Source organism: Erithacus rubecula (assembly GCF_903797595.1).
Source record: "Erithacus rubecula genome assembly, chromosome: 27".
Lineage (NCBI taxonomy): Eukaryota > Metazoa > Chordata > Aves > Passeriformes > Muscicapidae > Erithacus > Erithacus rubecula.
Genome location: NC_136679.1, coordinates 4,448,998 through 4,476,504, shown reverse-complemented (window position 1 = coordinate 4,476,504; position 27,507 = coordinate 4,448,998). Strand labels below are relative to the sequence as shown.

General features: G+C 53.6%; 1 protein-coding gene across 2 annotated transcripts in view; it reads left to right on the top strand.

Moving 5' to 3' along the window:
• Positions 1-267: 267 nt before the first annotated feature.
• Positions 268-27,507, top strand: part of SCN4A (sodium voltage-gated channel alpha subunit 4) — a 47,005-nt gene continuing 19,765 nt past the window's right edge. The window contains exons 1-15 of one of the 2 annotated variants that reach the window (XM_079327646.1): positions 268-381; positions 10,545-10,843; positions 11,909-12,029; positions 12,970-13,057; positions 13,674-13,802; positions 13,900-13,991; positions 15,509-15,826; positions 17,080-17,143; positions 17,960-18,101; positions 20,518-20,730; positions 22,704-22,859; positions 23,061-23,184; positions 24,294-24,532; positions 26,340-26,513; positions 26,773-27,129. In XM_079327646.1, coding sequence (XP_079183772.1) covers positions 10,580-10,843; positions 11,909-12,029; positions 12,970-13,057; positions 13,674-13,802; positions 13,900-13,991; positions 15,509-15,826; positions 17,080-17,143; positions 17,960-18,101; positions 20,518-20,730; positions 22,704-22,859; positions 23,061-23,184; positions 24,294-24,532; positions 26,340-26,513; positions 26,773-27,129 — 2,481 coding nt within the window. In that variant the 5' untranslated portion in view covers positions 268-381; positions 10,545-10,579. Of the gene's footprint in view, positions 382-1,703; positions 1,841-10,544; positions 10,844-11,908; positions 12,030-12,969; positions 13,058-13,673; positions 13,803-13,899; positions 13,992-15,508; positions 15,827-17,079; positions 17,144-17,959; positions 18,102-20,517; positions 20,731-22,703; positions 22,860-23,060; positions 23,185-24,293; positions 24,533-26,339; positions 26,514-26,772; positions 27,130-27,507 lie in introns of those variants that run through there. The other variant, XM_079327645.1, reaches the window with a different exon arrangement.

Genomic DNA, 27,507 nt, shown 5'->3' with positions numbered 1-27,507 from the left:
GGGCCCTGGGGGCCATGGGGGCAATGGGGGCCATGGGGGCTATGGGAGCTGTGGGGGCAATGGGGCCATGGGGGCCATGAGGGCCATGGAGGTGATGGGGGCAATGGGGGCCCTGGGGACCATGGGGGTGATGGGGCCCTGGGGCTCGGGGGCTCCAGCCTGGCAGAGCCGTGATTGGCGCCCCGGGGGACGAATGCCAGAGCTGAGCCGGGCCAGGCTACCTGAAGGAGCCCGCGTGTCCTCAGGTTTCACTCATGACCATCTGACAGCAGCAGCAGCTGCGCTGCCAACTCGCCGAGCCAAAGCCTCCAGGAGTCGAAGGAGAAGGAAATTCTGGCCCTAAAAGGTCTCTCCTTGGGATTTCACACTCTCCACCCAACAGTAAGTACTGGGGTCAGCCCTGGGTTGCTGCCAGGCCCCCGGGCGGGGGCTGCAGGGTCCTGGATGTCCCCAGGTTTGTCGTTGTCACTGTGTCTGGAGCAGTACTGGCAATGTCCTGGGATTTGCAGTCCTAGTGCTGGAGGTGGACGGGACCAGGACAGATTCTGGTGTCTCTGGGGGATTGTTTAGGGCTAGAGGCACCTGCTTGACCCCCCTGCCTGGAAAACTGTTTGGGACAGGGGACAAAGTTCCCACAAAGGTGCAGACACAGCACGGGGACAAGGGTGGCAGTAGCCAATGGGCTCTCAGTGGCCACAGAGCTGTGTGAGGGTGAGAGGAGACAGTCAGGGACGTGGTGAGCACTGGGGTCCTGAGCCACCTTCCCCACTGCAGCCACAGGCAGGGCTCACAAGTGACAAGGCTCCTTTCTGCTGGCTTCTCCTCCTGGAGGTCTAAATATAAACCCAGGCCTGGGCAAGCCAAGGTTGCAGGAAAGGTCTGTGGGTGCTCCCAGAGGCTCCTCTCGGGAAGGGCCCTGTCCCTGCAGAGCCCTCATCCCCCTGGGGCAGCAGGGAGGGACCCCAGGGCAGAGGGGGGAGCTGGGACCCTGTGCCTTGGGGAATGTCAGAGATGAGGTGGCAGGGAATGGGAGGCTGTTCCCACCCTGAGGCCATGGGAGCAGCCACAGACACAGCCAAAAGGATGTTGGGGTGAGGTTCAGAGCTGGATCCCCCATGGGAGTCAGGCACTACAGGGCTGGGATTCAGCTCGAAGTTTTTGCGTGCTGTATCCCCTCTGTGCCAGGTCCCATCGCCCACTGCATGGGCATGGCCTGCTGTGCACCCCCAGAACCATTTTGGGGTTTATCCAGGGGCAGTCAGCCCCCATTCCCCCATTCCCCCCATTCCCCCTATCCCCCCATTCCTCATTCCTGGGGCTGGTGCAGAGCTGCAGAGGGAAGTTTGCTGAGGAGTACAAGCATTTCCTCCCCTGCTCTCATGGGCACTGATAGAGCTGTCAGGGATCTGTGAGCAGGAGAGGGATGGAACTGTGGCTGCCAGCAAGGGACAACGATTCCACAAAGCCCTGGGGACAGCAGGACATCCCAGCCAGGCCCATTATCCTGGGGAGATACTGGTTAGGCTGATGCAGTGCTGGAGCTGCCCCCTCTGGTCCTTTCCAGGAAAAATGTTGGATTTACAATGGTTTGAGGGGGGAAGAGCATATTTACTGGAACAGATTAACGAGCACAAAGTCCTGCCTTGACTCTGCTGTGCTAATATTTAAATAGCATTTTCTATTTTCTGATGTGTGCAGAAGGGTCCAGTTCAGGCAAAAGGGCTCTGTAGAGTCCCTTGGGCAGCTCCAGCTCCACTCAGGGAAATTTGCTGAATTTGGGGTAGAAGCATGAGCAGCAGAGCCATGAGGAGACGCCTTGCACCATTTCCATTTACAACAGGTTGGACTAACAAGGTTCTGTTTGCAGCAGGTTGGGTTAACGAGGTTCTGTTTGCAGCAGGTTGGATTAATGAGGTGGTTTCTGTGCAGGGGATTAAGGGGAAGGTGGTGGATGCTTTTAGGGAGTTGTGAGGGAAAAGATCCCAGTGTAGCTTGGGGAGGATGCTCAGCCTCTGTGCCTGTCCCTCTGCCTCCCTCCTGGGATTCCTAAATCAGTGGGAACATCTTGTCTTTGGGTCCCTCCTCCATTTCCAGGTGGATGTGGATGAGATCTCTTGAGCTGTGAGGCTCATTGTCTGTGACAGCTCCTGGTTTGCAGGTGCCTGCTCCAGGGAGTTGGGATCCAGAGGCTGCCATGGGGAAAGGGGCATCCTGCAGCCCTGGGAAGTTGCAGGGCTCCCAGTACTGCAAATCCCGTGGGAGCAGCAGCTCTGGGACCTGCTCCTGGGGTGTGCTGGGGATCCCTGCAGGAGCTGCTGTCTCTGCTGGCATCCCCCACAGGTGGGGACATCCTTGGCCCCCGTGTCCCCAAGCCTGGGGGTCTCTGGGGGGCCAGCAGGTCACTCCAGCCCCACGCCACTCTCCCTTCCCTCTCGCTGCCCCCCCCCAACACGGCTCAGATCTTTTCCAAGCCTGCTGGCAGGGAGGAGCCGCAGCTCTGGATGACACCCGAGTGCAGGGTGGGCAGTGGGCAAGCGCAGGGTCCCCACTTTAACCCTTCCTTGGCTGCCAACCCCCCTTCGGAATAACCCCAAGCCGTCACCCAGCCCGGTGTCCCCTTTCCAGCAGCAGGGACAGCGGCAGTGGGGATGGGGTGGCATCCCCGGCTCCAGGCAGGAACGGGTCAGTGCGTGGCTGCAGGATGGTGCAACCTCCTATTTCCATCTGTGGCCGGGGAGAGCATCCCAGGATTTCACAGCTCCCGGGCTGTGTGCGCCACCCCCGCCCTGAGCACAGCAGGTACAGCTCAGGGCACCGAGCCCCAGCAGCCCCATGGCAGCAGCGATCCGGGAATTGCAGGGAATCCATCCCCACGGGGCTTTGATTCTGGTGCAGGAGCGGAGGCTCCTCTGCAGGGCTGGATTTTTGGGGTGGATGTCTCTGGAGGAGCTGTGTCCCGTTGGAAGTTGAGCACGGAGGATTTGGCTCTCAAAGGGAGGCAGCGCTGGGATGGGCTCGGCTGAGTCTTTGCGGGGAGCTGGAGGAGGGAGCGGCACCGTTTTTGGCAGTGGAGAGCCCATGAAAGGTGCTGCTGGAATGGGACACAATTCCAAGGGAATTGTGCATCCATCCTGTCCCATGGAAATCCCCCAGCACCAGCACAGCTGCTGAGTGTCCTTGTCCCAGGGCAGCAGCAGGGTTGGCTGTTGCCAGGAAAAGGCTGGAGGGTGTTGGGAGGGCTCCTCTTTGCTAGAGACAGGCAAAAGGCAGCAGAGCTGCATCACTCCCTTGGCAGGGAATTCATTCTCTATGTGCTCAAAATCATGAAATCAGGGAATGGTTTGGTGGCAAGACCTTAAAACTCATCCCATTCCAGTGCAGGGACACCTTCCACAATCCCAGGCTGCTCCAAGCCCCATCCAACCTGGCCTTGGACACTGCCAGGGATCCAGGGGCAGCCACTGCTGCTCTGGGAAATCCATTCTAGCCCCTCACCACGCTCACAGGGAGGAATTTCTTCCCAATATCCCGTTTATCTCTGCCCTCTGGCAGTGGGAAGCTGTTCCCTGTGTCCTTTTCCTCCGTTCCTTGTCCCCAGTCCCTCCCCAGCCCCCTGTGCTGCTGCTCTGGGGGAGCTGTGGGTGACAGGCAGTGGCCCTGGCTGGGGGACTGTGGTGGCACCTGAGGAGCAGGAACTGCTGCAGCATCTCAGTGTCCCTGCTCTGGCTGGGAAAAGGCATCCAGCAGTGCTGGGCTGGCTCTGGAGTCATTTCCCACGGGCTTTCAGCAGATCTTCCCTTTGGCTGGGTCCGGGGTGGATTCCAGGCAGCCCTGGGGTGACGGATCCGCTTGGAAACATCCCACATTCCTGCTGGCACACTTGGCTTGGGCCACACTGCAGGCAGAGCAACAAACCCCACCCAGAGCAGGGTAAAAGGCACGGTGGTGACAGGAACCTGCCCTGGGGACGTGCCACTCACGGGAGCCACCAGTGCCAGAGGTGTCTGAGCCACACAGCCCTGCCCGCTCCTAAAATCACCCGGAATTCAAAGGATAATGCCGGAAATTAATTCTTTTTCTTGCTCTCTAAGTCTTCTGACCCCACCACTATTTTAAAATAGAGTGGGCTTGGGGTGAGTTAATTTTCTTAAGTATTGTTTTCTTGTGAAAATCACCCACCCTCTGCCTTCAAAGCTGCCTAAAAACCCAGTGAATTTCCAGAACCGCCGTGGTGGTGGAATTCCAGCATCCCACAGCAATGTCCTGAGAGCCATTTGTGTGCAAGAGGAAATTATGGAGATTTCCTGCCTCTTTCCAGATGGTTTTGTAATGGAGATACAGCACAGAATTAAGGGACCTCAATTTATTCAGGGACAGAAGCATCAAACTCCTCAATGGAATAGAAAGGGATGCAAATTTGTTTGTAAAATGGTTGATTTTGTCTGGCACAACTGAGGGGCATATCCAATTTCCTGAGAGAAACTCCCATAATCCTGAAAATTCCATTGCCCTGCTTAGGCCCTGGGAAATGTGCAGAACCCGAGGTGAATCTCCCCCACCTCTGCAGGTGAGGTTCTGCACCCCCTGTGCCACTTGTGGATTAAAAAAACCCCTTTCACGCCAGATTTTTTCAATCTTTCCATATTTTTTCCTAAAACTTGTGGGAAATACAGTAGGAACTAAACAAACAAACACCCCATAAAATTTTTCTCAGCCTGTGGCACCCCTAGGACCACACCAGGAGGGTTTTCTGCAGCCATCTGACTTTCCAACACAGCTTCTGTCACCCTGCAGATTTCTGGTGCCCCTGGCTGGATTTGGAGCAAATTTGTGTATTCCTGCCTATTCATTCATATACCCATGGAATTTGGGTTTTAAATTTTTTTTTCAATGCATTCAGGGGTGGAGAGGGGGTTTCATGGACACACAGCAGGGTTGGGAGAGCAGGGTTGGGAATGGCTCAGAGATCACAGGATCATGGAATGCATTGAGTTGAAAAGGAGCTTAAAACATTTAATTCCACCCCTGCCATGGCAGGGACACCTTCCACTGTCTCAGGCTGCTCCAAGCCCTGTCCAGCCTGGCCTGGGACACTGCCAGGGATCCAGGGGCAGCCACAGCTGCTCTGGGCACCCTGTGCCAGCCCTGCCCACCCTCACTGGAACAATTCCTGCCCAATATCCCACCCAGTCCTGCCCTGGGTACTGGGAGCCATTCCCGTGTCCTGTCCCTCCATCCCTTGTCCCCAGTCCCTCTCCAGCTCTCCTGGAGCCCCTTCAGGCCCTGGCAGGGGCTCTGAGCTCTCCCTGCATCTTTTCTCCAGGTGAGCACCCCCAGCTCTCCCAGCCTGGCTCCAGAGGGGCTCCAGCCCTGCAGCAGCTCTATGGCTCCTCTGGACTCATCCCACACCTCTGTGATGCTGGGGATGGATGCAGAATCCTCATCCTCCCTTTTCCTGCTGGCCAGGGAATGCAGCCCAGGACAGGACTGGGGGCAGAGCTGCTCTGGAGGAGTGGGGATGTGCAGGGGAAGGGGATGGTGTCCAGGCAAAGCTGGGGATGTCCGAGCTTCCTGAGCTGTGACTCGGCCTCAAACCCTCCGGGACCAGCTGAGCCCTGCTGCCCCAGCCTGAATCGCTGCTGGGGGATGCAGGGGAGGGGCTTTCCTTTGGGCATCAGCCCTGAGTGCCTGGGATGGAGCTCCAGGAGCTCTGGGAGGCACGGGAGTGTGTGTGTGGGGTGCTGCAGGATTGTGCTGGCTGGTTTGGGCTGGTTTTTGACAGGCTCTGGTTTCCTGGGTGCTAACACAGCTCCCGAGCAAGCTTGGCACAGCCTGTGCCCTCAGTGCCCTGCTCACACGAGTGCCTTGTCACACACTAATCCCTGCTGCAGGGCCCAGGCCTGGCTCTGCTCTTCCTGCTGAGTGAAGCTGATTTACACCTGCTCAGGGCCGTTTGGGGGTTTTCTCTCTCAGACCCGTGTCCTGCTTGGTCTCTGCAGGTTTTTTCCAGGGTATATCAAGAGGATGAACCTTGCAGGGCAGGTTTACAGGGGAACTCCTCCTAGAGCTGGTCAGAGCAGCTCCTTGAGCTGTGTTTGAATGGTCAGGGCATCCCAGAGCTGTTCCCAGTGTCTGTAGGGCTGGGATGTCCAGGAGCAGCATCCACCCTTGGCACACCCCCAGCCTGTGTTTACTCACCCAGCCCTGAGTGCTGGGGAGGGGAAACTGCATCTCTCTGGGCTGATTCCATGGGAAACATCTCCAGATTTGCAGATGCTCCCCCAGAATACAGGAGACTCCAGGTTTGCAGGCGGTGCCCCAGAAAAATGCCTTAGGGAGGGAGGAGCTGGAGCCTGGGTCAGGCAGGTGTGGGGAGATGCTGAGCCCCTGTGTCCCCCAGAGCTAAGAATGTCCTCCCCACTCTTCCTCAGCCCATGGCAGGTTATTTTCTGCAGTGAATGGATGGGGTGACTTTTCCAGCAGCCTGACAGAACCTGCTACTCTCTGTCCTGTAATACAGAACCCTTACACAGCATCCCTGGGAGCTCCCAAACAAGTCCTGTTATTTTGGAACCTGATTCCTTTGGGTGTGCCCTCAGAGCAGCAAAAATATTAGAGGGAACTGAATTTCTCTCCAAGTGCAGCCCAGGCTCTCCTGTGCCAGGAGCTGCTCCCAGTTCCCTGCTGGCAATTCCTGATGCAGGAACTGGGGGTTGAGATGCTCATCCAGGACATGCAGTATCCCAGAGCTGCAGCTCACCTGTGTCACACCAAAAAGGAGTCATTCAGCTTAGCTGGGTGGACAAAACTTCAGAAAATAAATCAGTTCTCTGCAGAGACATTTTGAGTGATTTCCCAGCAGGAAAGATGATGGGGCAGGGATCTTCCTTAATCAGGGACTCTTGGAGGACTGAGGTCCTGGAAGAGCTGGGCCAGAGCCCTGAGGCACCTCGTGGGTGATTTGTGCCCAGGGCAGCACCTGTCACTGGGCCTGAACTGCCTTTACCTATGGAGGCACAGAGTTTGATCTGGGTTATTTATAGGAGCTGCTAAAAATGTGCCAGGATGTGGCAGGCCAGGGGCAGGGGCTGCTCCTCCTGCTGCCATGGCCGGGGGCTGGTCCCAGGGTGGAACCCTTCACCTGTGCCCCGCCCTGTGCCCCACCCGCCCCGGTGTGGGGCTGGGCTCACTGGGGACACCGGGGGGTCGCTGTGGGGCAGGAAGTGGCAAAGAACACAGCACGACTCCTTCCAGGCAGCAAGAAGGAGCGATTTATTGAAAAGCCATGGCGTGTATAAGGGAGATAATGAAAAACAAAGTAGAAAAGACTCATTGGTCAAAGAAGGCAACACCTCTTCCAAAACTTGCTCTCTGCAAAATATCACGAGATACTCACACAGCTCTCTGTCAACACCAGGGGTCTGTCTGTGTTTTCTTTCTACCTTTCCTTGTTCTGTCTCTGAGAAAGATCCCTCAGCCTGGGAAAGATCATGGGTGGAGCTAAGAACAATCAATAATGTGGAGAAAAACCCGATTAGGCTCCCCACGAGCCTCCAGCAGTGTCCACAGAGGGGTGCTGGGCTGAGCCCTCACAGAGCCTGCGCTTGGCTCTGGGTCTGAATTTGGGAAGCAACCAGAGATGCTGCTGTTCCCCGACCATGGAGTATCGGATGTGGACACGGGATTATTCCTGCTCCCGATCCCTGGAGCCATCCCATCCTCTCTGGGCGGCCCCAAAGGGCTCAGAGCAGGACCAGGAGCTGCAAAAGACCCCAAAAAGCCACACAGAATTCCCACGCCAGGGGCAGCACCCCCTTTGGCTCGGTGGCTCCAGCCCAGGCACAGGCAGAGGGGACAGGGCAGGAGCAGCGCTGGGCTGCAGCTCGACTCCCTGCGGGCAGGAATGAGCAGAGTCATGGGGTGCAGAAACCCGAGCCCGGCGCTGATCGCTGCCGGCAGCTGGAGGCAGAGCGGGGACAGCGCAGGGGGAGCGCGGCGGGGAAAGCGCCGGGCTGGGACAGCCCAGCCGCAGCCCGGGCTGTCCTGCAGCTCCACAGCCCCCATCGCCAGGGACGCTGAGGCTGCCAGAGCCCCTGTGAGCCCCCAGAGCCGCCGCGGATGGGTGGGAAGGTGCTGGAGCAGGGGTGCTGCTCCCTCGGGTGGTCCCGATGGATCCATTCCCAGCTGCGGGAGTTCTGTGCTGCCCTGCAGCAGCACATTCCCACTGGGGTTTGGGGTGGTAAAGCCAGACATAGCCCCTCCTGTGGAGGGGAATGTTCCAGAGCTGCTCAAGTGGAGCAGGAACTGGGTTTAAGTCCAGAGTAACTCCACGAGAAGCAGCACTGGTGGCACCTCTGTCCCCTCCCAGAGGCACCTGGGGCCCAAAATTCCCTTTCTGTTTGCTTTGATGAGGTCCCACCTCTGGGGTCCACCCCCTATGGGGGGCCTGCTCTGGGCTCTGTTTTGCAACAGTTGGGGCAACAATTTGGGCTGGGCCCAGACTCCACTTTGCGGTGAAGAAATGCATGAAGAAATTTTCCCAACACCCACTTAAACCTCTCCAGGCACAGCCTGAGGCTGTTCCCTCTCCTCCTGTCCCTGTTCCCTGGAGCAGAGCCCGACCCCCCCCTCACTGCCCCTCCTGTCAGGGAGTTGTACAGAGCCACAAGGTTCCCCCTGAGCCTCCTTTTCTCCAGTTCCATTTCCAGTCTCTTCCCATCAGGGCTGGAAATCTCCAGTTCTCCCTAATTCCAAAGGGCTGAGGGTTTCCACCTCTCAGCATGGCAGGATTGAGGCTGTGGGGAGTATTGATCCTGAAGGTTTTTTGTGGGCAGATGCTTGGCAGCTTCACAAAAAGTTTGGGTTTGCCAGTGGGATGCTTGGTTTGGGAGGGTGAGGCACAGAGGTGCAGCTGTCCCAGTGTCCAGAGAAGCAGGGTCGAGTTTTATGGAATGTTGGACTCATATCCCACACAATCTGGTGCTTATGGACATTACCAAGGCACAGGGGCTCAAAGCAAGAACCTCTGTGGTGTTGGGGGAGCCTCTGCCAGCGTCTCCAGCTCTCCCAGGGCACAGCAGCACCTTACCCCAGGTACAACCACTCCTCTCCTCCACACTTCCCTCTCTCCAACCCTTTCTGTACAGCAGAACATCCTTACCTCCCCTAAGCCACCCACCCTATTCCTTCTGGGAAGTCACCCTGATCTCTGTAACATTCAAAAATGCCATACTGCTTCTCTTTTTGGCTCAGGATTAAGCCTTTAACCCTTCCTGGGAGCAGAGCCACCCAGCAGCACAGGTTCCTCATGCTTCCCAGGCTGGGAGCTGTGCCAGGACCCAGCTCCTCTGACTGAGGACCCTCTTGTTTAGGGCACCACAGGCCCCTTGCAGGAGCTGCAGGAGCAGAGTTGATGCCATGCCAAGGGGAGGCAGCTGGAGAGGGGCTGCTGCTCCCCAAGGTCTTTGGTTGCGTTGGAACACTGTGTTTGGGTTGTGAAATTGTGTGTTTGACACAGCCAGGTGGGGACAGGGACACCAGGTGTCCCAGCCTTGTGCTACCTCCTGACTGGAGAGGGAATCACAGAATCACAGAATTAATGAGGTTGGAAAAGACCTTTGAGATCTTCAAGTCCAATCCATGACTCAATACCCCCTTGTCACCCAGACCATGGCACTCTGTGCCATACCCAGGCTTTTCTTAAACACCTCCAGGGATGGTGATCCCACCACCTCCCTGGGCAGTGGAGATCCTTTCCAATGCCCAATCTTTCTGGGAAAAAATTTCTCCTAATGTCCAGCCTGAGCTTCCCCTGGTGCAGCTTAAGGCTGTGCCCCTTTATCCTGTCTCTGTTCCTGGGAGCAGAGCCCACCCCACCCCTGGCTGTGCCCTCCTGTCAAGGAGCTGTGGAGAGCCAGAAGGTTCCCCCTGAGCCTCCCCAGTGTAGGGGTTGGGTGTTTTCCAACCCCGGGGTCTGCAGCCCTGAGTCCAGGTACTTCTGAACCCCAGATGCAGAGCCCCCAGCTACTCACTAGCAAAGAACAAAGGCTTGAGATCGTGCTGCAAAGTTCCAAGGATAACTTTATTGTCCTCGAAGGGGGATGCTAGCAATGGTCTAATTATATCAGATAACAAAACACTTTATATAGGTTTCCAGAGGATTGAGTTTCTAACCAATAAAAACTACAACTTACAAACTAACCAATTATCTTAAAACTGTAAGTGAGAAAAGAACCAATTAACTTGTGACTTTAAGAGCCAATAGAAATCCTAAGAGATAACGGGGTTTTCCATAAGGGAGGGCGGGTTTCATTTGAAGGAATTTCTTTGTTTCATGGGACAGCATCCCAGGGGTATGCTTTAGGGAGTGTGACATCTTCTACACCCAGCTCCAAATGGGAATGGGCTCTGGGAGGAGCAGGAACACACGGGGGTGCACTGTGATCCACGTGTGATAACCTTTCCATATTCCTGCCATAAACGCATTTCCTGCCCCCAAACGCCCCCGGCTGTCCCGTGTGTGCTGCAGCCCCTTGTCCCCGCAGGCAGGGCGCGGGGGGCCCGCAAGCAGAATGCGAGGATGGCCGGCCTGCCGCACATCCCGGGCCCCGAGCAGCTGCGCCCCTTCACGCCGGCCTCGCTGGCCGCCATCGAGCGGCGCGCGGCCGAGGCCGAGGCGCTCCGCCTGAAGCGCCAGCACGTGGAGATGCCCGAGGAGGAGGAGGTCAAGCCCAGCAGTGACCTGGAAGCCGGGAAGAACCTGCCCCTCATCTACGGTGACCCACCCCCAGAGCTCATCGGGACCCCCCTGGAGGACCTGGATCCTTTCTACAAGGACAAGAAGGTGAGGGGCAGAGCTTTGCCCGTCCTGGTGAGCCCCAGACTGCTGTGGTTTGCTTCTCTCCTGTTGCATTTTGACTATAGGAGAGGCAGAAAGGTGTTGAGGGTTGGGGTTTGTTCTCTTTCTTTCCCAGTTTAAAAAATTTTTCCCATTATTATGCTAAGGGAGCCTGCTGGGTGTTACACCCAAGCTTTTTTCAGGACCCTAGACAAAGGGGTAGTTGGGGGCTGGCTTCTGGGGAGCAGCTCACATCACCACTCTGGACTCAACCTGTCTCAGTAAATGAGTGATGGACTGGGAGAAAATTTCCCTTGCATTCGTTACCTCACAGTAAGTACCATTATTGAAATAACCGCAGAAACACACAGTTAGAGTACAATAGCTGTGGATCCATGTGGCCACTTTCCAGAAAAAATTAAAAAAACATGAATTCCTGACATAATCAATCCACCAAATGAATCAGATAATAGCTACAGTAACTTTGGTGAGGGGGCCCATATTCAAATAAGGGCTTGCAAATGGGAGAGAGGTATCTGTGACCACATGGAGCCCAAACCAGATTGGACAACATGTTGCCACTTAAGAGCTGTTATTCCTGTCTTAACTCTCCTCTCAATGCCCTCTGCCTCACATTCGGCGCCAAAATCTGTCCTTCAAACCAGGACAAAAGGATAATGCAACATAGTTCCTCATGCAATGGAGAAGCAAAAGAGCTTTATTTAAAGAAACACTACACATATATAGGGCAGTAAGTGCAAAACAAAATAGAAAAGACTCATTGGCCCAAGAAGGCAACACCTCTTTGAAAACATGCTTTTTGCATGTCTCTCAGGACCCCTGCAGGTGTTTAATCGATATTTTAATTACTTCTCCTTGAGCAGGTGAGAAACCCAAGGTTTCAAGGCTTTTCCCTGGTTCCCAGCAGTATCCGACAGCACTCTTCCCAAGCAGAGAGCTCCTCCAAGCCTTTGGGGTTTCACACACACACACACAGAGATCTCTCCTCTGAAGGCAGCGGTGTTTAGGGGGGTGCAGAAGGACTAATCCCCCCTTCTCTTTTCTCCACAGACCTTCATAGTCCTCAACAAGGGCAAGTCCATCTTCCGCTTCTCGGCCACCCCTGCCCTCTACATGCTGGGGCCCTTCCACCCCATCCGCAGAGGAGCCATCAAAGTCCTCATCCATTCATATCCTTGATCTCTGGGAGCTGCTCCTCAGTCCGGTCAAACCCTGGTGCTCAGAGTCCAAACAGCCCCAGGAGAGGGACGAGGGAAGGGGTTCATGATGAGCGGTGAGGAAACCTCCTGGGCTCCAGCACAGCCAGGAGCTGCTGCCCAGTGCTTTAGTCCCAGGTGCAGGTTTTTGATGGGCACCTTGGTGGCACCAAGGGCTCACTCATGGCTGAAGAAGGGAGGAATCAGTTTGGATGGAGAAGGGAAGAAGCCCAAGTGATGAAGCTTCCTAGGGAGAGGTTGAAGGGTTTTGAGGTCTGGGGACTCTTGCAAAGGAAGGGAAATGTTCATAGGTCAGGGGATCTGGTACCACTGGGAAGTGGGTGAGCAGAGGAGCTCCAAGGAGGCTTTGAGAGGGAGAAGCAGAGGAACCAGTACAGAGGGAAGGGCAGAAAAGGAGCCCAAGAGCACGAGGGGCATTGCAGGGTTGGTGGAAGTGATCCCAGCAGAGCTCTGAAGGAAGTGGGGGCTCATGGCCATGAGGTGGGAGGAAAAGAGGGAGGTTTTGCAGCAGAGCTGTCTAGGCCTAAGAGTTAGAGCTTTCTAAAAAGAGGCTGAAGGTTTTTGAGGTCTGGAGAGACTATAAATAGAAAAGTTTTATCCTGAGGTGATGGAGAGGAAGGAGCACAGGGGGCAGAAAGGGAGGCAGAGCCAGCACCACAGAGCTGGGAAGGGGAGCGGAAAGGAAGAGAAGGGGCTGAGACCATGCAACAGGAGCAGAAAGAGAAGAGGGAAGTGTGAGCACAGGACTGAGGCTGGAGAGCAGCAGGAGGAGCAGGGTAGGGTAGGTACCCAGGTGCTGCCAGGACAAGAAGAACAGGGACACTTGGCTTCCTGACCGTGGGAAGCAGGATCCAGGCACCACCCAGAGCATTTGTCCTTGACCAGGTTTTAAATTATTCAGCATGTTTATCATGATCACCATTTTAACCAACTGCGTGTTTATGACGATGAGCAACCCCCCGGCGTGGTCCAAGAATGTGGAGTGAGTCCTGAGAGCTCCCCTGGGCAAGAGGACAGCCCAGCCTGGCAATGTCCCTCAGAGAGACAAGGCCAAGGCTGAGAGAGGGGGCTGGGGATCCAGGCACCCTCCAGAGAATGAGAGGTGTCACTGGGAGGTGCTGGTGGCCCTCAGAAGAGATGTCCACACTCTCCGCAGGGCATTGAAGAGGGAGAATGTTTCAGAGCTGCCCAAAACTCTGGTGGGGTCCCCGTGTCTGGGGAGCCCTGAAGAGCTGGTTGGGCTGGGCTGGGTCAGCACTGTCAGTCTGGAGAGGCTGAGCTGATCCACCTGCCCAGGGACCATAGGGAGAGGGGGAATCCAACATTTTCTGCTGTGGTTCTGCACAGCCAGGTCTCAGCAGGGCTTTACAGAGAGCATGGGGGTGGTGGGACATCAACAGGGACAGAGGTGTTGCAGAATGGTCACCAGAGGCATTGGTACCTTGAAATGTCTCAGCCCATCTTACAACGTGAGGTGAAAACCTGTCCCAGTGCTGAAGCACCCCAAAAACCCATCAGCACCTAAACTCAGCTCTGGGAGGGGTGGACAAAACCTTGAACCTGGGCAAGTGTCTCCTGAGTGACCAGTCCTGTTCCAGATACGCCTTCACTGGCATCTACACCTTTGAGTCCCTCATCAAGATCCTGTCAAGAGGTTTCTGCATCGACGACTTCACATTCCTGCGGGACCCCTGGAACTGGCTGGACTTCATGGTCATCTCCATGGCGTGAGTGGGGTGGGGTGGGGAGGACAGGAGGTGAATTGGAGGAACGTGGAATGCTCCAGGCACAGCCCCTGGAGCTCTTCCCTCTCCTGTCCCACAGCTACATCACCGAGTTCGTGGACCTGGGGAACATCTCGGCTCTCAGGACCTTCCGTGTGCTCCGTGCCTTGAAAACCATCACAGTGATACCAGGTGGGACTTAGAGAAGGGGCCTCCCCCCCTGCCTTCCCCTGAGCTCAGGTATTCCCACCTTTCCCAGCAATTCCTGGCTCTTTTGGCAGCTCTGAGAGAAAACAGACGAAATGTGGTATTCCATAATTTTTCCATGTAATTCAGTTTTTTGGTCAGACCATGCTGATTTTAAATCTTGCAATCAGCTGCACTCACCAGGTTGTTTAGCAGCTCCTGAAGAGGAAGTTGTGATGTTTTTAAGACTCCTTGGAGATGAATTAAGGGAATTTGTGCTCCCAGTGGATTATGGGTTTGATAAAACAAATCTCTCCATATTTGAAGCTATGGACTCAGTTTTTTCCTCACTGTTGTCTGTTCTGGTGCTGAGGCTGAGATATTTAACAGGCATTTAACATCACCTGAAACATCCAGACTTATGTGAGGAGCACCTTATCAAATCCCTCTGATTGCTGATTTACAAATTTGACACCACTTCAACACCATGCTTTCAACACCTAGTGCAAGCACATAGAAATCTGAAACATGGGATTGAACTCAAAAGGAAAATTCCTTGTGGTGAATCAATCCTTGTGGTGTCCCTGCAGGCTCCAGATTGTGAGGGCTCACATTTTAATGGTTTTTTCCTTCATCAAACAGGCTAAAAATTGCATTGAGCAAAATGTAAACTGCTGCTTCTTTCTGGAATGACATCCCCAAGGGCTCTGCAGAAATAGCAGTGGCAAAAATAAGCTAGTTTAGAACATCTGACCTTGGTCAGGCCCTTGGAGAATAGGATTTTACCTAAATAGTTTGGGGAATGAGGATCTGGCAGGAGGACAGGTCTAAAAATCATTTTCTTGGAGAATTTCTCCATGTGAGAAAGCTCTGGGCTAGTAGAAAATCTAAAGATGAGCATTGGGATGTTCCAGCATTGCCCATCATCCATGTAGACCTTGGCTGACAGGAATTCCATCCTGCATGGAAAAATCCCACTGAGGACCTGTGAATGAGCCTCCTCTGGGAAGGGAACAGTGATGTTGGGGGCAGAGATTAGTTAATGCAGGTGCAGATGTCACTTGAGCACACTAGGGATTTTGCAGCTTGAAGGGATCAGGATGAGCCTGGCTGGGCTCCCAACCACCCAGGGACAGCAGTTAGACCACAGAGGCTTTTCTGGAGCTGGGAGAGGTGCACAGCATCATCCAGCTGGACCAGCAAAGAGCTTCTCCACATTTCATCCAAAGCGCTTCGCTCCAGTGGCTTGGTACAAAAAATGACAGATTGTGGCATTTAGGGGAAAAAAAATCTGCAGGAATTGATGGCTGCCAGGATGAGATGGGGTTTGGATATCCCAAGGCTGGGATGCAGAAGTCACTAGCACCAACTCAAGGGTGCTGTTGTGGGGGGCCCAGCCACGTGTGGGGACAGAGCTGGGGGCCTGAACTGGGTGGTGACACACGTCCCCAGCACAGCCAGCACCTTCTGGGGACACCACACAATGGCCAGAGGAGCAGTCAGCTGAGTGGTGTGTCCCCCAGGGCTGAAGACGATCGTGGGGGCTCTGATCCAGTCGGTGAAGAAGCTCTCGGACGTGATGATCCTCACGGTTTTCTGCCTGAGCGTCTTCGCCCTCATCGGCCTCCAGCTCTTCATGGGCAACCTCCGGCAGAAGTGTGTGCGCTGGCCTCCCCCCAACAGCTCCTTCCTGGAGGACCTGGGGCTGGGCAACGACACCTTGGTCAACTCAACCTTCTATGGCTTCATGGATGACTTCACCGGGAACTTCACTGGGAACTTCACCGGGAACTTCACCAGGAACAGCACCTTTGATTTCGAGGCCTACATCAGCGATGAAGGTAAAGCTCCTGCAGCCCCTTCTGCTCTGCCCCCTCACCTGGCTTTGCTCCTCAGGTTCCTGCTCCTCCTGCCACTCCAAGGTTTGCTCATGGATCTTCCTGCCCAGGCTGGTGGGTGGAACAGGCTCTGCATCCTCCCAGAAGGGACAGATTGGGTAAAATCCTCCTGGACAAGGAAAATGAAGCCCACCTGGGCAGCTGAGCTCTTCCTGGAGGGTTTCACAGCAGGAAGGTTTGGGTGGACCAGTGTCTCCATCTCTCTCACTTGCTGGTCAGGGTCAATGTCCCATTGGGGTACTTACACCAGGGAGATCAAACCTTTGAGGAGCAGCTGGAACTTGGGGTGGAAAAACAGGAAAAAATGCAGGAACGACATTTTTAACCCACTTTTCACTATCTGGATCCTTCCCCAGGTACTACTCAATGAACCCTTTACACAACACCACAAAAGCCACAGGAGGGAGGGAGGGAGAGGTGAACCCAGCACAGGTCCTCAGGAAGGTCTAAGGTGCTCCTTTCCTACCCCTTCTTTGAAAATTTCCCCCAAAGTGTGGTGGGTTTTTTGTTTGTTCTTCAGTTTCCAGTTTTTAAAATCCATGAAAATGTAAAAATCTCAGCCAGTCTGCCTGGTAGATCTGCAGGGTGACAGGGTGCCCTGCAGGGATGCTCCACATCTCATTCAGGACACCCAGTAGAGCTCAGAAGGCCAGGCTAGTCTCAGCTGAGCTGCCTGGCACAACAATCAGCTCTGGCATTCATTACTGCAAGGTTTTGGTAGGGGGCAAATTCAGTGATAGCAGGAGAAGGTGCAGCCATGGAGCAGGAGCACTTTTCCCAGGTTTTTCTGGGACCCCTGCAGTGCCCCATGCTTGGTGCATCCTATGAATTCCCTGATTTTGCAGGAAAATAGGCCAGCCCTGATCCTTTGACCTCATGTTAACCCATTTCCCAGGTGTCCTGACCCTAGCCAGATCCAGATCAGTTTCCAGGCTTGGGAGGGACCTGGTTGCATTGATTAAAAAATCCCAGGAACTCCCTGAGTCAGAGCCAAGACAAATAACAAAGTCAACAGAGAGTAATACGTGCCTGGCACTGGGAGTCAGCAAATTGCCCCAGGATTCAAGGAATTTCCACAGCAGCATGTTGCACTCAAGAGTTTGAAAATCAATGTTTGTGCTTATTTATTAATTAATTAATTAATTAATTAATTTATTTATTTATTTATTTATATTCCTTGCCTTTTCCCTGCAAAGCCAATTACTACTTCCTGGAGGGAGCCCTGGATGCCCTGCTCTGTGGGAACAGCAGTGATGCTGGGTGAGTGAGACCCCTTCCCTCTGGATAGCTGGGAGGGGACAGGAGCTGGCACAGCTAATAGGAACCCTGAGCTTGGGATGGGACAGGGTTGGGGCTGGGAATGGGGTCTGCAGGGGAACAGTCTGGGTGGATCAGCCTGGAGACCATCCTGAGGGTATCAGCTGGATCATCCCAATGGTATCAGCTTGAGGGGGTGTTGATCCAGGCATCCCAGCTGTACCAGTTTGGGGCTATCAACTGGAGCATCCTGAGGTTATTATCTTGAGGGGCTGTCAGTCAGAGCATCCTAAATTTATCAGCTTGAGGGGCTGTCAGTCAGAGCATCCCAATGGTATCAGCTCGAGGTATGAAATTAAAAACACAGAGGGAATTAAGCTGAGAGTAAGGGCAAAACACCTGCAAGAAATGGGGGCTTGTATCTATTTAATATCCCATGATTAAAGGTGGAAAATGTCCTGGATCCCAGCAATGTGCTGTGAGAACACAGAATTCAGGTGGAATCAGTTCAGGCATCCCCAATTTATCAGTTTGAGGGGCTATCAGTCAGAACATCCCAATGGTATCAGCTCGAGAGTATCAGTCTGGGCATCACAAGTGTATAAACTTCAGGTGAAATCAGTTCAGGCATCCCCAGCTTGAGAGGTCTCAGTCTGAGTTATGCTGTCTGTATCAGCTTTGGGGATATCAGGTACAGACAGGGGGAGGTGGTACCAGTGCAGGCCTCCATCCTGGAGGGGAGGGTCCCCCTGCTGCACCCCCTGTCCATAGGGATGGGTTTGGCTGCGGGGCTCCTCTCACCCCTGCTGCCCCTGGCAGGAAGTGCCCCGAGGGCTACGAGTGCATGAAGGCCGGCAGGAACCCCAACTATGGCTACACCAGCTACGACACCTTCAGCTGGGCCTTCCTGGCCCTCTTCCGCCTCATGACCCAGGACTTCTGGGAGAACCTCTTCCAGCTGGTAGGAACTGCCCCTCCCTGCCTGTGCTGAGCTCGCTGCCTCGGGGCTCCGGCACCTGCTGCCTCGGGCTCGCTTCTGAAATGAGCGCTTGCTAAAAGGCTGTTCATTACAGAGCACATCCGTCCCAAAGGCAAAAAGAAAAGCAGTGGCAAAAGCAATGGCAAAAGCAAATGGTAAAAGCAGTGGCAAAAGCAATGGCAAAAAGTAAAGGCAAAAAGCGATGGCAAAAAGCAAGGGCTAAAAGTAATGGCTAAAGCAAATGGTAAAAAGCAATGGCAAAAAGCAATGGTAAAAGCAATGGCAAAAAGCAATGGCAAAAGCAAAAGGTAAAAAGCAATGGCAAAAGCAAATGGTAAAAAGTAAGGGCAAAAAGCAAATTACAAAAGCAGTGGCAAAAGCAAATGGCAAAAGCAAATGGAAAAAAGTAAGGGCAAAAAGCAAATGACAAAAGCAGTGGCAAAAGCAATGGTAAAAAACAATGGCAAAAAGTAAGGGCAAAAAGCAAATGACAAAAGCAGTGGCAAAAGCAAATGGCAAAAGCAATGGCAAAAAGCAAGGGCAAAAAGCAGTGGCAAAAGCAGTGGCAAAAAGCAATGGCAAAAGCAAAGGCAAAAAGTAAGGGCAAAAGCAGTGCCAAAAAGTAAGGGCAAAAGCAATGACAAAAAGTAAGGGCAAAAAGCAAATGGCAAAAGCAATGGCAAAAGCAGTGCCAAAAAGTAAGGGCAAAAAGCAGTGGCAAAAAACAATGGCAAAAAGCAATGGCAAAAGCATAGCAAAAAGTAGGGACAAAAAGCAATGGCAAAAGCAAATGGCAAAAGCAATGGCAAAAAGCAGTAGCAAAAGCAGTGAAAAAAGTACCAACTCTCCCCAATACAAACTTTTATATGGGATTGTCCCAACAAACTAAGACACAAACTCAGATCACCACTCCTTAACCTATTAGAATTCCAGATTCTTAGCACATCAGGTTACATATAAACTAAACATATGACCTATCTTACTCTATCTGAAAAATGTCAGCAATATTCTTACTATAGCTCTATTATTTCTATGTACTGTCTACAACTACAGTCCTGGAGTCTCTACTGAAAACATCAGCATGTTTTTCACTCTTCACTAGAACTCACACTTCTACTTTGGTATCTAAACCTTTTACTTATTAAAAGCATTAGAACTCATACTAAAACTTACTGACTTACTTATCCTAAAACTTAAACTTACACTAAAACTTACACTTCTACTTAAACTTCTACTTTATGTGTGAGTGGCTTAATATACTTCAATCCATCCAAAGGTTTTAATTCAATCCCTGCACTCTGATTTCTCTCTTAAGAATTGAGACTCCCAACTCCCTGACTCCAACACTGTGCAAGTGCTCCTCTTGTTTCCCTGCTGCCCCTGAGGTGAAAAGTCACTAGAGTCTTGTGGGACCTTCTCCTGTGGTTTGTGGGTCCAGCCAGGATCAGTGGAGATGGGGATGGTTCCATCTACTGCTTCCCTAACATGGGAGTGCAGTGTATTTCCCAAGGTGCTGTCAGCTCTGTCATGGAAATCAGGGATTTTTAAGATTGTCCAGAGCATCTCTGGCTCAAGCTGAGGGACAAGATAAGGAGGATAAGGAGGAATTCTGAGAAACAGAGGCATCCAGCCTGGCTTCAGATACAAAGTGAGCTTTCTAATCTCCTAACACATGGTTTTCAAGCAAATTGAGTGTTAGCACGGCCATGAGTTTTTCCAAACAAGGCATTCAGTCAGAAAAAATTATGAAATCAAATAAATACAAATTGCCTCAAATGCAGTAGCTCATTTAAGTTAATTATAATTAATGTTCAAGTCAGACTAAGTAGAATTATTATTCCAAAAGAAGGTGTCTGTCATGGACTCCACTAAACTGACACAGAGCTCTGCTAAGGGTATTGATTTCAGCTGGAAAAGCACCATCTAGCACTGTCAAGCAGGTCACTTGTCCCCTCATTGGGCTGTGCTGGTGGGAGACACCACAAAACCACAGCTGACCCCGGCTCCAGAGGCTGCCCAGGCAAAAGGGATCCTACACCTAAGGCTGCCCCTGTCCTCTGGGTTTGCCCAGAGTCAGAAAAGGACCACGTTGTCCTGAAGGTGAGAATGAGAAGGTGAGAATGAGCAAAGTGAGTCAGTGATGGAATATTGGTCCCACCTCCATCACCCCCAGCCCTTGGGATCATTGGGAACCAAGGCTTCTCTCTCTGCCTCCCACCAGTCCCAACCCAGTGCCAGGGCCTGCAGGAAGATCCATTGGGCAATAACCAGTCCTTGGAGAAGACAGGAGCAAAATATTTCTCTCCCACCACAACCAGGAGGGTGTCCTGGGGCAGCACCTTCTCTTGGGAGCATCACCAAAGTGATATCATGACATCCCTGCCACCTCTTCCCACAGACACTGAGGGCAGCAGGGAAAACCTACATGATCTTCTTCGTGGTGGTGATCTTCCTGGGCTCCTTCTACCTCATCAACCTCATCCTGGCCGTGGTGGCCATGGCTTATGCTGAGCAGAACGATGCCACCATGCTGGAGGAGCAGCAGAAGGAGGAGGAATTCCAGCAGCTCATGGAGCAGCTGAAGAAGCAGCAAGAGGAGCAGGAAAGGCTGGTGAGTGGGAAAAATGGAGGCCAAAATGAGGGGTCTTGGGAATAGGGAGAGGAATAAAGAAAAACTCCATTTGGTCAGTAGGAAGTAAAGGAAAAACAGAGTAACTCTTTTGGGCATCACACCTGAATCAAAAAACTGAGATACTATCATAGGTGGGGACAAAAAAGCCTGAAAAAGTCAAATTTCCACATCCAAATCCCAGCCCAGTGTGCACTGGGAGGAGCAGAGAGGAGCAGCACAGGGGTGAGGTGTTGTTTGAGAGGAGCAGGACATGACAGACATGAAAGGCCTCAGAAGTTCCAGTGGATCTCCTGCCTCACATCAGGAGGCCTGGCAGGAGCCCAGCTTGGTGTCACCAGGGCACAGAGGCATTCAGGGAGATGGGGCAGCTGCAGCACAGTTCACTGTGTCAGCAAACCCTTGGCTTTGGAGGCACAAAGGGCTCAAGACACCCTGCACCTCACCTGGGAGATCCTGGTGTCCTTGTGGGAGCTAAGGAAATCTGGAATGGTGCAAATGTCCCTGCACATTGCAGGAGGGTTGGAAATTAAAGGTGTTTCCAGTCCTTTCCAACCCAAACCCAATCCCACACTGATTCCATAAATATCAGTGGGATCATCTGTTCCAGCTCTGCTTGACCAAAGCACAATCTGGACAAGAGATGTCCCATTGTGGTCCCAGGGTGTTACCTCTATCCCTTTGCCATCCTTTGGAATGTTTTTCAGTACAACATTCCTACAAAAACATGGCCAAAAGCCTCTGGTGCAGCAGCCAAGCCATTTTCCAGCTCTTACCATCATTTTGTTCCAGCAACATCCACAGGAGACATCCTTGAAAATCTCTTTGTCTGGGCAAGACACCTCCTCCCTCACCTGTAGAGACACAAGCCAATGTTGGATGCTCTCCAGAGCCTCTTATCTCTCTTCTCTTATCTATCCAGAGCCACAGCATCCCCTGGGAAGTGGCTTGTTCCTCTCTGGCTGCTGCAGTTTGCAGGAAGGGTCTGAGCCAGCCCTGCCCGAGGGTTGGGGACTCTGGGGCTGGGGTCAGGCTCCCCCCCCTGAACAAATCAACCAGGGAAGTGCCCAAAGGCTTTGTTAAGGGATGTCTTCCTTTAGAGTCACACAGAGAAATTAAAAACACAAAGAGCTGAGAGTAAGGGCAAAGCACCTACAGGAAATGGGGGGTTGGATCTATTTAATATCCCATGATTAAAGGTGGAGAATGTCCTTGATCTCAGCAGTGAGCTGTGAGAATGCAGAATTTCCCATTCCACTGTGGCATCCTCAGTGCTGAGAGAGGCTGTAATAAACTTCAAATTTTAACAGCACTGTTGGAAAGAAGAAGGAAGAAAAATAAATTTACATGCAATGGAAATGTGATAATACAACATTTAGGGCAAGTGCAAAAATCCTGGAGATCACATTTCAGCAAGACCCTTGAGGATTTTGCTTCTTTGCCCTTTTGGATGAGAGCTCATTTCCAAGGGTAAAGTTTCCTACTTGAAGAACCAAGGTTTGCTCAGTTTTGTCCTTAGGACAAAATCTGAACAGATCTAACTCAGCTGTGGAGAGCTCAGTGCAGGAGGGGAAAGGGAAAGGGAAAGGGAAAGGGAAAGGGAAAGGGAAAGGGAAAGGGAAAGGGAAAGGGAAAGGGAAAGGGAAAGGGAAAGGGAAAGGGAAAGGGAAAGGGAAAGGGAAAGGGAAAGGGAAAGGGAAAGGAAAGGGAAAGGGAAAGGGAAAGGGAAAGGAAAGGGAAAGGGAAAGGCTTGGAAATCCCAGGATGGCTTGGGTTGGAAGGGACCTGGAAGCTCATCCAGTCCCACCCCTCCCCTGGGACACCTCCCTCTACCGCAGGCTGCTCCAAACCTCCTGCATCCCCCCTTGTGGGGATGGCAGGAATTTTGTCACCTCTGGAGCCCCATGTGGGAGTGCCCATGGCTGCAGGCACAGGGTGACTGGGCGGGGTTGCAGTTGCAGGAACGCGGGTCCAGCAGCGAGTCCCTGCCCAGCAGCGTGGCCGGGAGGGGTCACGACTCGGACATCAACAGTGACCAGGACAAGGCCAAGGACTGCAACGGGCAGGTGGTGCCCAAGATCACCCTGCAGAGATCCGACACTGTCATTGATGTAGGTGCCATCCCTGAGGGTGCCCACCCCGGCCACCCCCTGGGGGGACAGGCTTGTGCCCACCTCTCTGTGGGTTGGGTCCTACAAGCCTTTCTGGGGTCCCCACCTTGCACCCAGAGGTCTCTCCAGACCATTCTCTGTTTTCTGCCTGCTCTTTCAGAGCATGGAATAACTCTGCATCCCTCCCTCCTCTCCTCCCAGTTCAATCCCACCTATGAGCCAGAGAAGCCAGACCTCAACCACCTCACTGTGGGCAACCAAGACGGGCCAGGGCTGGAGAAGAGGGTGGGAAGTGCCATCAGTGTCATCTCCAATGCTGTGGAAGGTATGTCCTGCTGGGTGAGAGGGTCCTGGTCAGTCCTGGAGGGCCTGGGTTGGTGACAGTGGCTGTCCCAAATTCCTAGCCCCACACAAGGGATGACTCCAGCCCTGGGATCTCTGTACGGGATCAGTGATGCTCAAGCCAGACTTTTCACCACAGTTCACTGGGATGATGCCTAGAGGCAAAAATACAATATCCCACACAAATTAATGGGATTGCAGGTGATTAGAGGAGTCCCCAAAGCCCCAAAGCCAACTGGGAACTGCTGAGCAGCTTCCCAGGAGCTGCTGTGTCAGCTTCAGCAAGAAGCACCATGAACTCAGCAGTTCATATCCCCCATCCCCCCAAGAACAGGCACTAAACCCTCTGACCAGCCCAGAGCAGTCCCCTTGGATGTCCTGGCAATCTCAGGGTGGCAGGGACACCTCAAATCCACAGTTCCCTGGCTGATCTGCCTTTCCATCCCCCTGCTGTTTGGAGGGCCAGGACTGCATCACCTCTGTGCCTGGGCATGGGAAGGCTCCTCCTTTTAGTCCCTCTATTTTTGGGGTGTCAGAACACAAAAAAAGATCTAAAGTTTTTAGAAAGTGTCCAAAGGAGGGCTGAGAAGATGTTGAAGGATCTGGAGGAGCCACATGAGGAGTGGTTGAGGTCACTTGGTTTGTTCAGCTGGAGAAGAGGACCCTGAGGTCAGACCTCAGCTCCTCCCTAGAGGCAGCTCTGATCTCTGCTCCTTGTGACCATGGACAGCACAAGGGAACAGCTGGAGCTGTGCCAGGGGAATTTGGGATGGATCTCAGGGAAAGGTTCTTCCCCCAGAGGGTTTGGGCTTCCCAGGGAATGGTCCCAGCCCCGAGGCTGCCAGAGCTGCAGGAGAGTTTGGACAACACTGCCAGAGATGTCCAGGGTGGGATTGTTGGGGTGTCTGTGCAGGGCCAGGAGCTGGATCAATGATGCCAATGATGTCTTCCAGCCCAGGATATTCCATTATATCAAAGTCATAGATCATCCAGAACTGGTCCAGGACCTCAGGAGAAGTTTTCCTGAGGGTCAGCACTTGCCCATTCAAGTGAGGACAAGATAACCCCACACTTTTCCTTTCCCACCCTCAGAGCTGGAGGAAGCTCACCAGAAATGCCCACCCTGGTGGTACAAATTTGCCCACACATTCCTGGTCTGGAATTGCTGCCGTCCGTGGGTGATGCTGAAGGAGTTTGTCAAGCTGGTAGTGATGGATCCCTTTGTGGACCTGGGCATCACCATCTGCATCGTGCTCAACACTCTCTTCATGGCCATGGAGCACTACCCCATGACAGAGGAGTTCGAGAACGTGCTGAGCGTGGGGAACCTGGTAGGGAGCTCCACCCCTCCCCTTCTGAGCTCAGCAACCCCACACCCAATGCTGGAGGGCAGGGCCCCTCTGCTGCTGTGTGAAACATCCCAGCTGCTGAGAAAGCCCTGCAGGACTCTGTGCACAGCATCCCTGCACAGGGCTGGGCTCTGGCACGGCCAGACCCAGGGCATTGATGTGGGATTGGGATCAATCGTCCCCTGCTCCCCTCCTGCCCCAGTCCGTGCCCAGCTTGGTGCATCTGAGCCCTGCTGCCAGCCCTGGGTGACACCACAGGGGCCACGGGGCAGAGCAGAGGGTGTTCCAGATCCTGGGAACCAACAGGTCCTCACTGAGCAGGAAGAAACCACGCAGCATTAAAATGAATAATAATAATCAGGGATTTGCCCAGAGGAACCACTGCAAATTTTGGCTGCCCTGATTGTAGAGGTGCATTTATTGCTGTGCTCAGAGCTGGTGACAAATGGCTCTGAGCTGGATGGATGTGCTGGTGGGACCAGCCCGGGAGCCTCTGGCAGCAGTGGGAGATGCAGAAAGGGATGGGCAAGTTCCCATCTGCTCCACTGCCCTGCTCCAGCCCTGCCAGGCTCATCAGTGCCAGATGTCCCTGCCGGGCGGGCCCGGCTCTGGTTTCACTCAGGAAATACAAGGGGATTAATGGGACGGTGCTCAAGGCACGGCCGGGCTGAGGCAGCTCCAGCCCTTCCTCGGAGCCAGGAGCAGATTCCGGCTGCACCCCCGGGGGAATGAGCTGCTGGGGGAGGGCCAGGTGGGGATGGGAGCAGCAGAGGAGATCCCACTGAGCCAGGGATCCCCCACAGCCCCTGCCTGTGCCCCACCAGCACAGGGGATGTGTGTGGGCTTTGTTTGTGCTTGTCCCATGCAAAGGACACGTGGGGATCATCCCCTGGATACTGGAGCAGGAACAGAACAGGGGACATTTGTGGGCTGGCATGCTGGGGATATGTGGGGACAATCCTCTGGGATACTGGAGGAGGACAAGTGATGTTTGTGGCCTGCCATGCAAAGGACACGTGGGGACACCCTCCTGGGATGCTGTTGCAGGAGCAGGACAGAAACATTTGTGGGCTTGCATGTAAGGGACACGTGGGGACAATCCACTGGGATACTGGAGCACAACAGGGGACATTTGTGCAAAGGACATGTGGGGACAACTCCCAGGACACAGAAGCAGCAGCCTCCCTACTGCTCCTCCCTGCTCAGTGAGGGACAGTGTCCCAACACTGTCTCCAGTCAGGGCAAATCTGTCACTGGGCCCTCTGCACATGCTGTGCCATGGAATTGCAGCAGGGATGTCGATTGTCACCTGGCTGAGTCCTCTCTGCAGTGACACAATACTGCAGGTGCTGTTGTGGTCCCAGCAAAGGGACAATGTGTAAAATCCAGCTCAGCTGTCACAGGGATCAAGAAGGGGCAGGGGCATCCCACCAGCAGCCCAGTTCCCAGTGCTGGGCACCTGTGATTTCCTGGTCATTCCAAAGGTGTCTCTTTGCTGAGGAAAATGTATTTTTTATTTCTAGCTGCCAACACTCACCTTTGTGTCCCTCCAGAGGAATCAGTCACCAGTATTCCCAATCTGGCTTCTCCAGCCACACTAGGCAGCATCTGGGGAGCTTGTTCCCAACTGGGACCAGCCCTAACAGGGTGAAATGCTTTGGGAATACACCAAAAAAGAAGAAATGTTGATAATGATGATCTGTATCTTTATCTGAGGGATGCTTCCCACCCCACCTCACAGCCCAGCACTGGTTTATGAACAAGTGATCAAGGGTGCTGCTTCCTGCAGGTGTTCACAGGGATCTTCACAGCAGAGATGGTCCTGAAGCTCATTGCTCTGGATCCCTACGAGTATTTCCAGCAGGGCTGGAACATCTTCGACAGCTTCATCGTCACTCTGAGCCTGGTGGAGCTGGGCTTGGCCAACGTGCAGGGGCTCTCTGTGCTCCGCTCCTTCCGCCTGGTACGTGCCAGGGACACCCGGGTGGTGACAGGGACAGGGTGGGATGGCTTGCTCATCCTCCTTCGTGGTGGAGGCTCAGCTTAACAGTCCCCATTAAAGATAAGGCTGAGTCAAGTTAAATATCCAGGGAAGTCATAGTCAGAGCCCTTTCTGCCTTGACTGAACGGCCCATTAGGGTCAAATGGCAATGTCACAGCCTTGCTGGCACCTTCTGGCAATGACCCAGCCACCCCCCTCTTCTCTCCTTGCCCCCCCACAGCTGAGGGTTTTCAAGCTGGCCAAGTCCTGGCCCACCCTCAACATGCTCATCAAGATCATCGGCAACTCCGTGGGCGCCCTGGGCAACCTGACACTGGTTCTGGCCATCATCGTCTTCATCTTCGCCGTGGTGGGGATGCAGCTCTTCGGCAAGAGCTACATGGAGTGCGTGTGCAAGATCTCCGTGGACTGCACCCTGCCCCGCTGGCACATGCACGACTTCTTCCACTCCTTCCTCATCGTCTTCCGCATCCTCTGCGGGGAGTGGATCGAGACCATGTGGGACTGCATGGAGGTGGCCGGCCAGACCATGTGCCTCATCGTCTTCATGATGGTCATGGTCATCGGGAACCTGGTGGTGAGCCTGGGGGCTTGGGGGAGCTGCAGGGACACAGGGGGCATGGAGTGGGGACGCCTCTGTGCAGCTCAGCTTGTCCACATGGGCAGGGTCTGGTTGCAGCTGCAGGGAGTACAGGGATTCTCCTCCCTCCCCAGATGATCCACAGATGTGCTGTGTCAGTTCTGTGTGAAACAGAGGGAGAAATTACTCCTGAGGGACCTCCAGCTGAAACCAGACCAGGAACTGGAGGGAAACTGAGGCACAGAAAACATAAATGGGCCTTAGGCAGAGGCAGGAGCAATTCTGGGATAAAACTGAACTCAGCTTCAAGCTGCCCTGTGTCCTCCACTTGGCTTTTCCAGCTTGCTTTCCCCATTTCCCACTCTCCTGATGAGA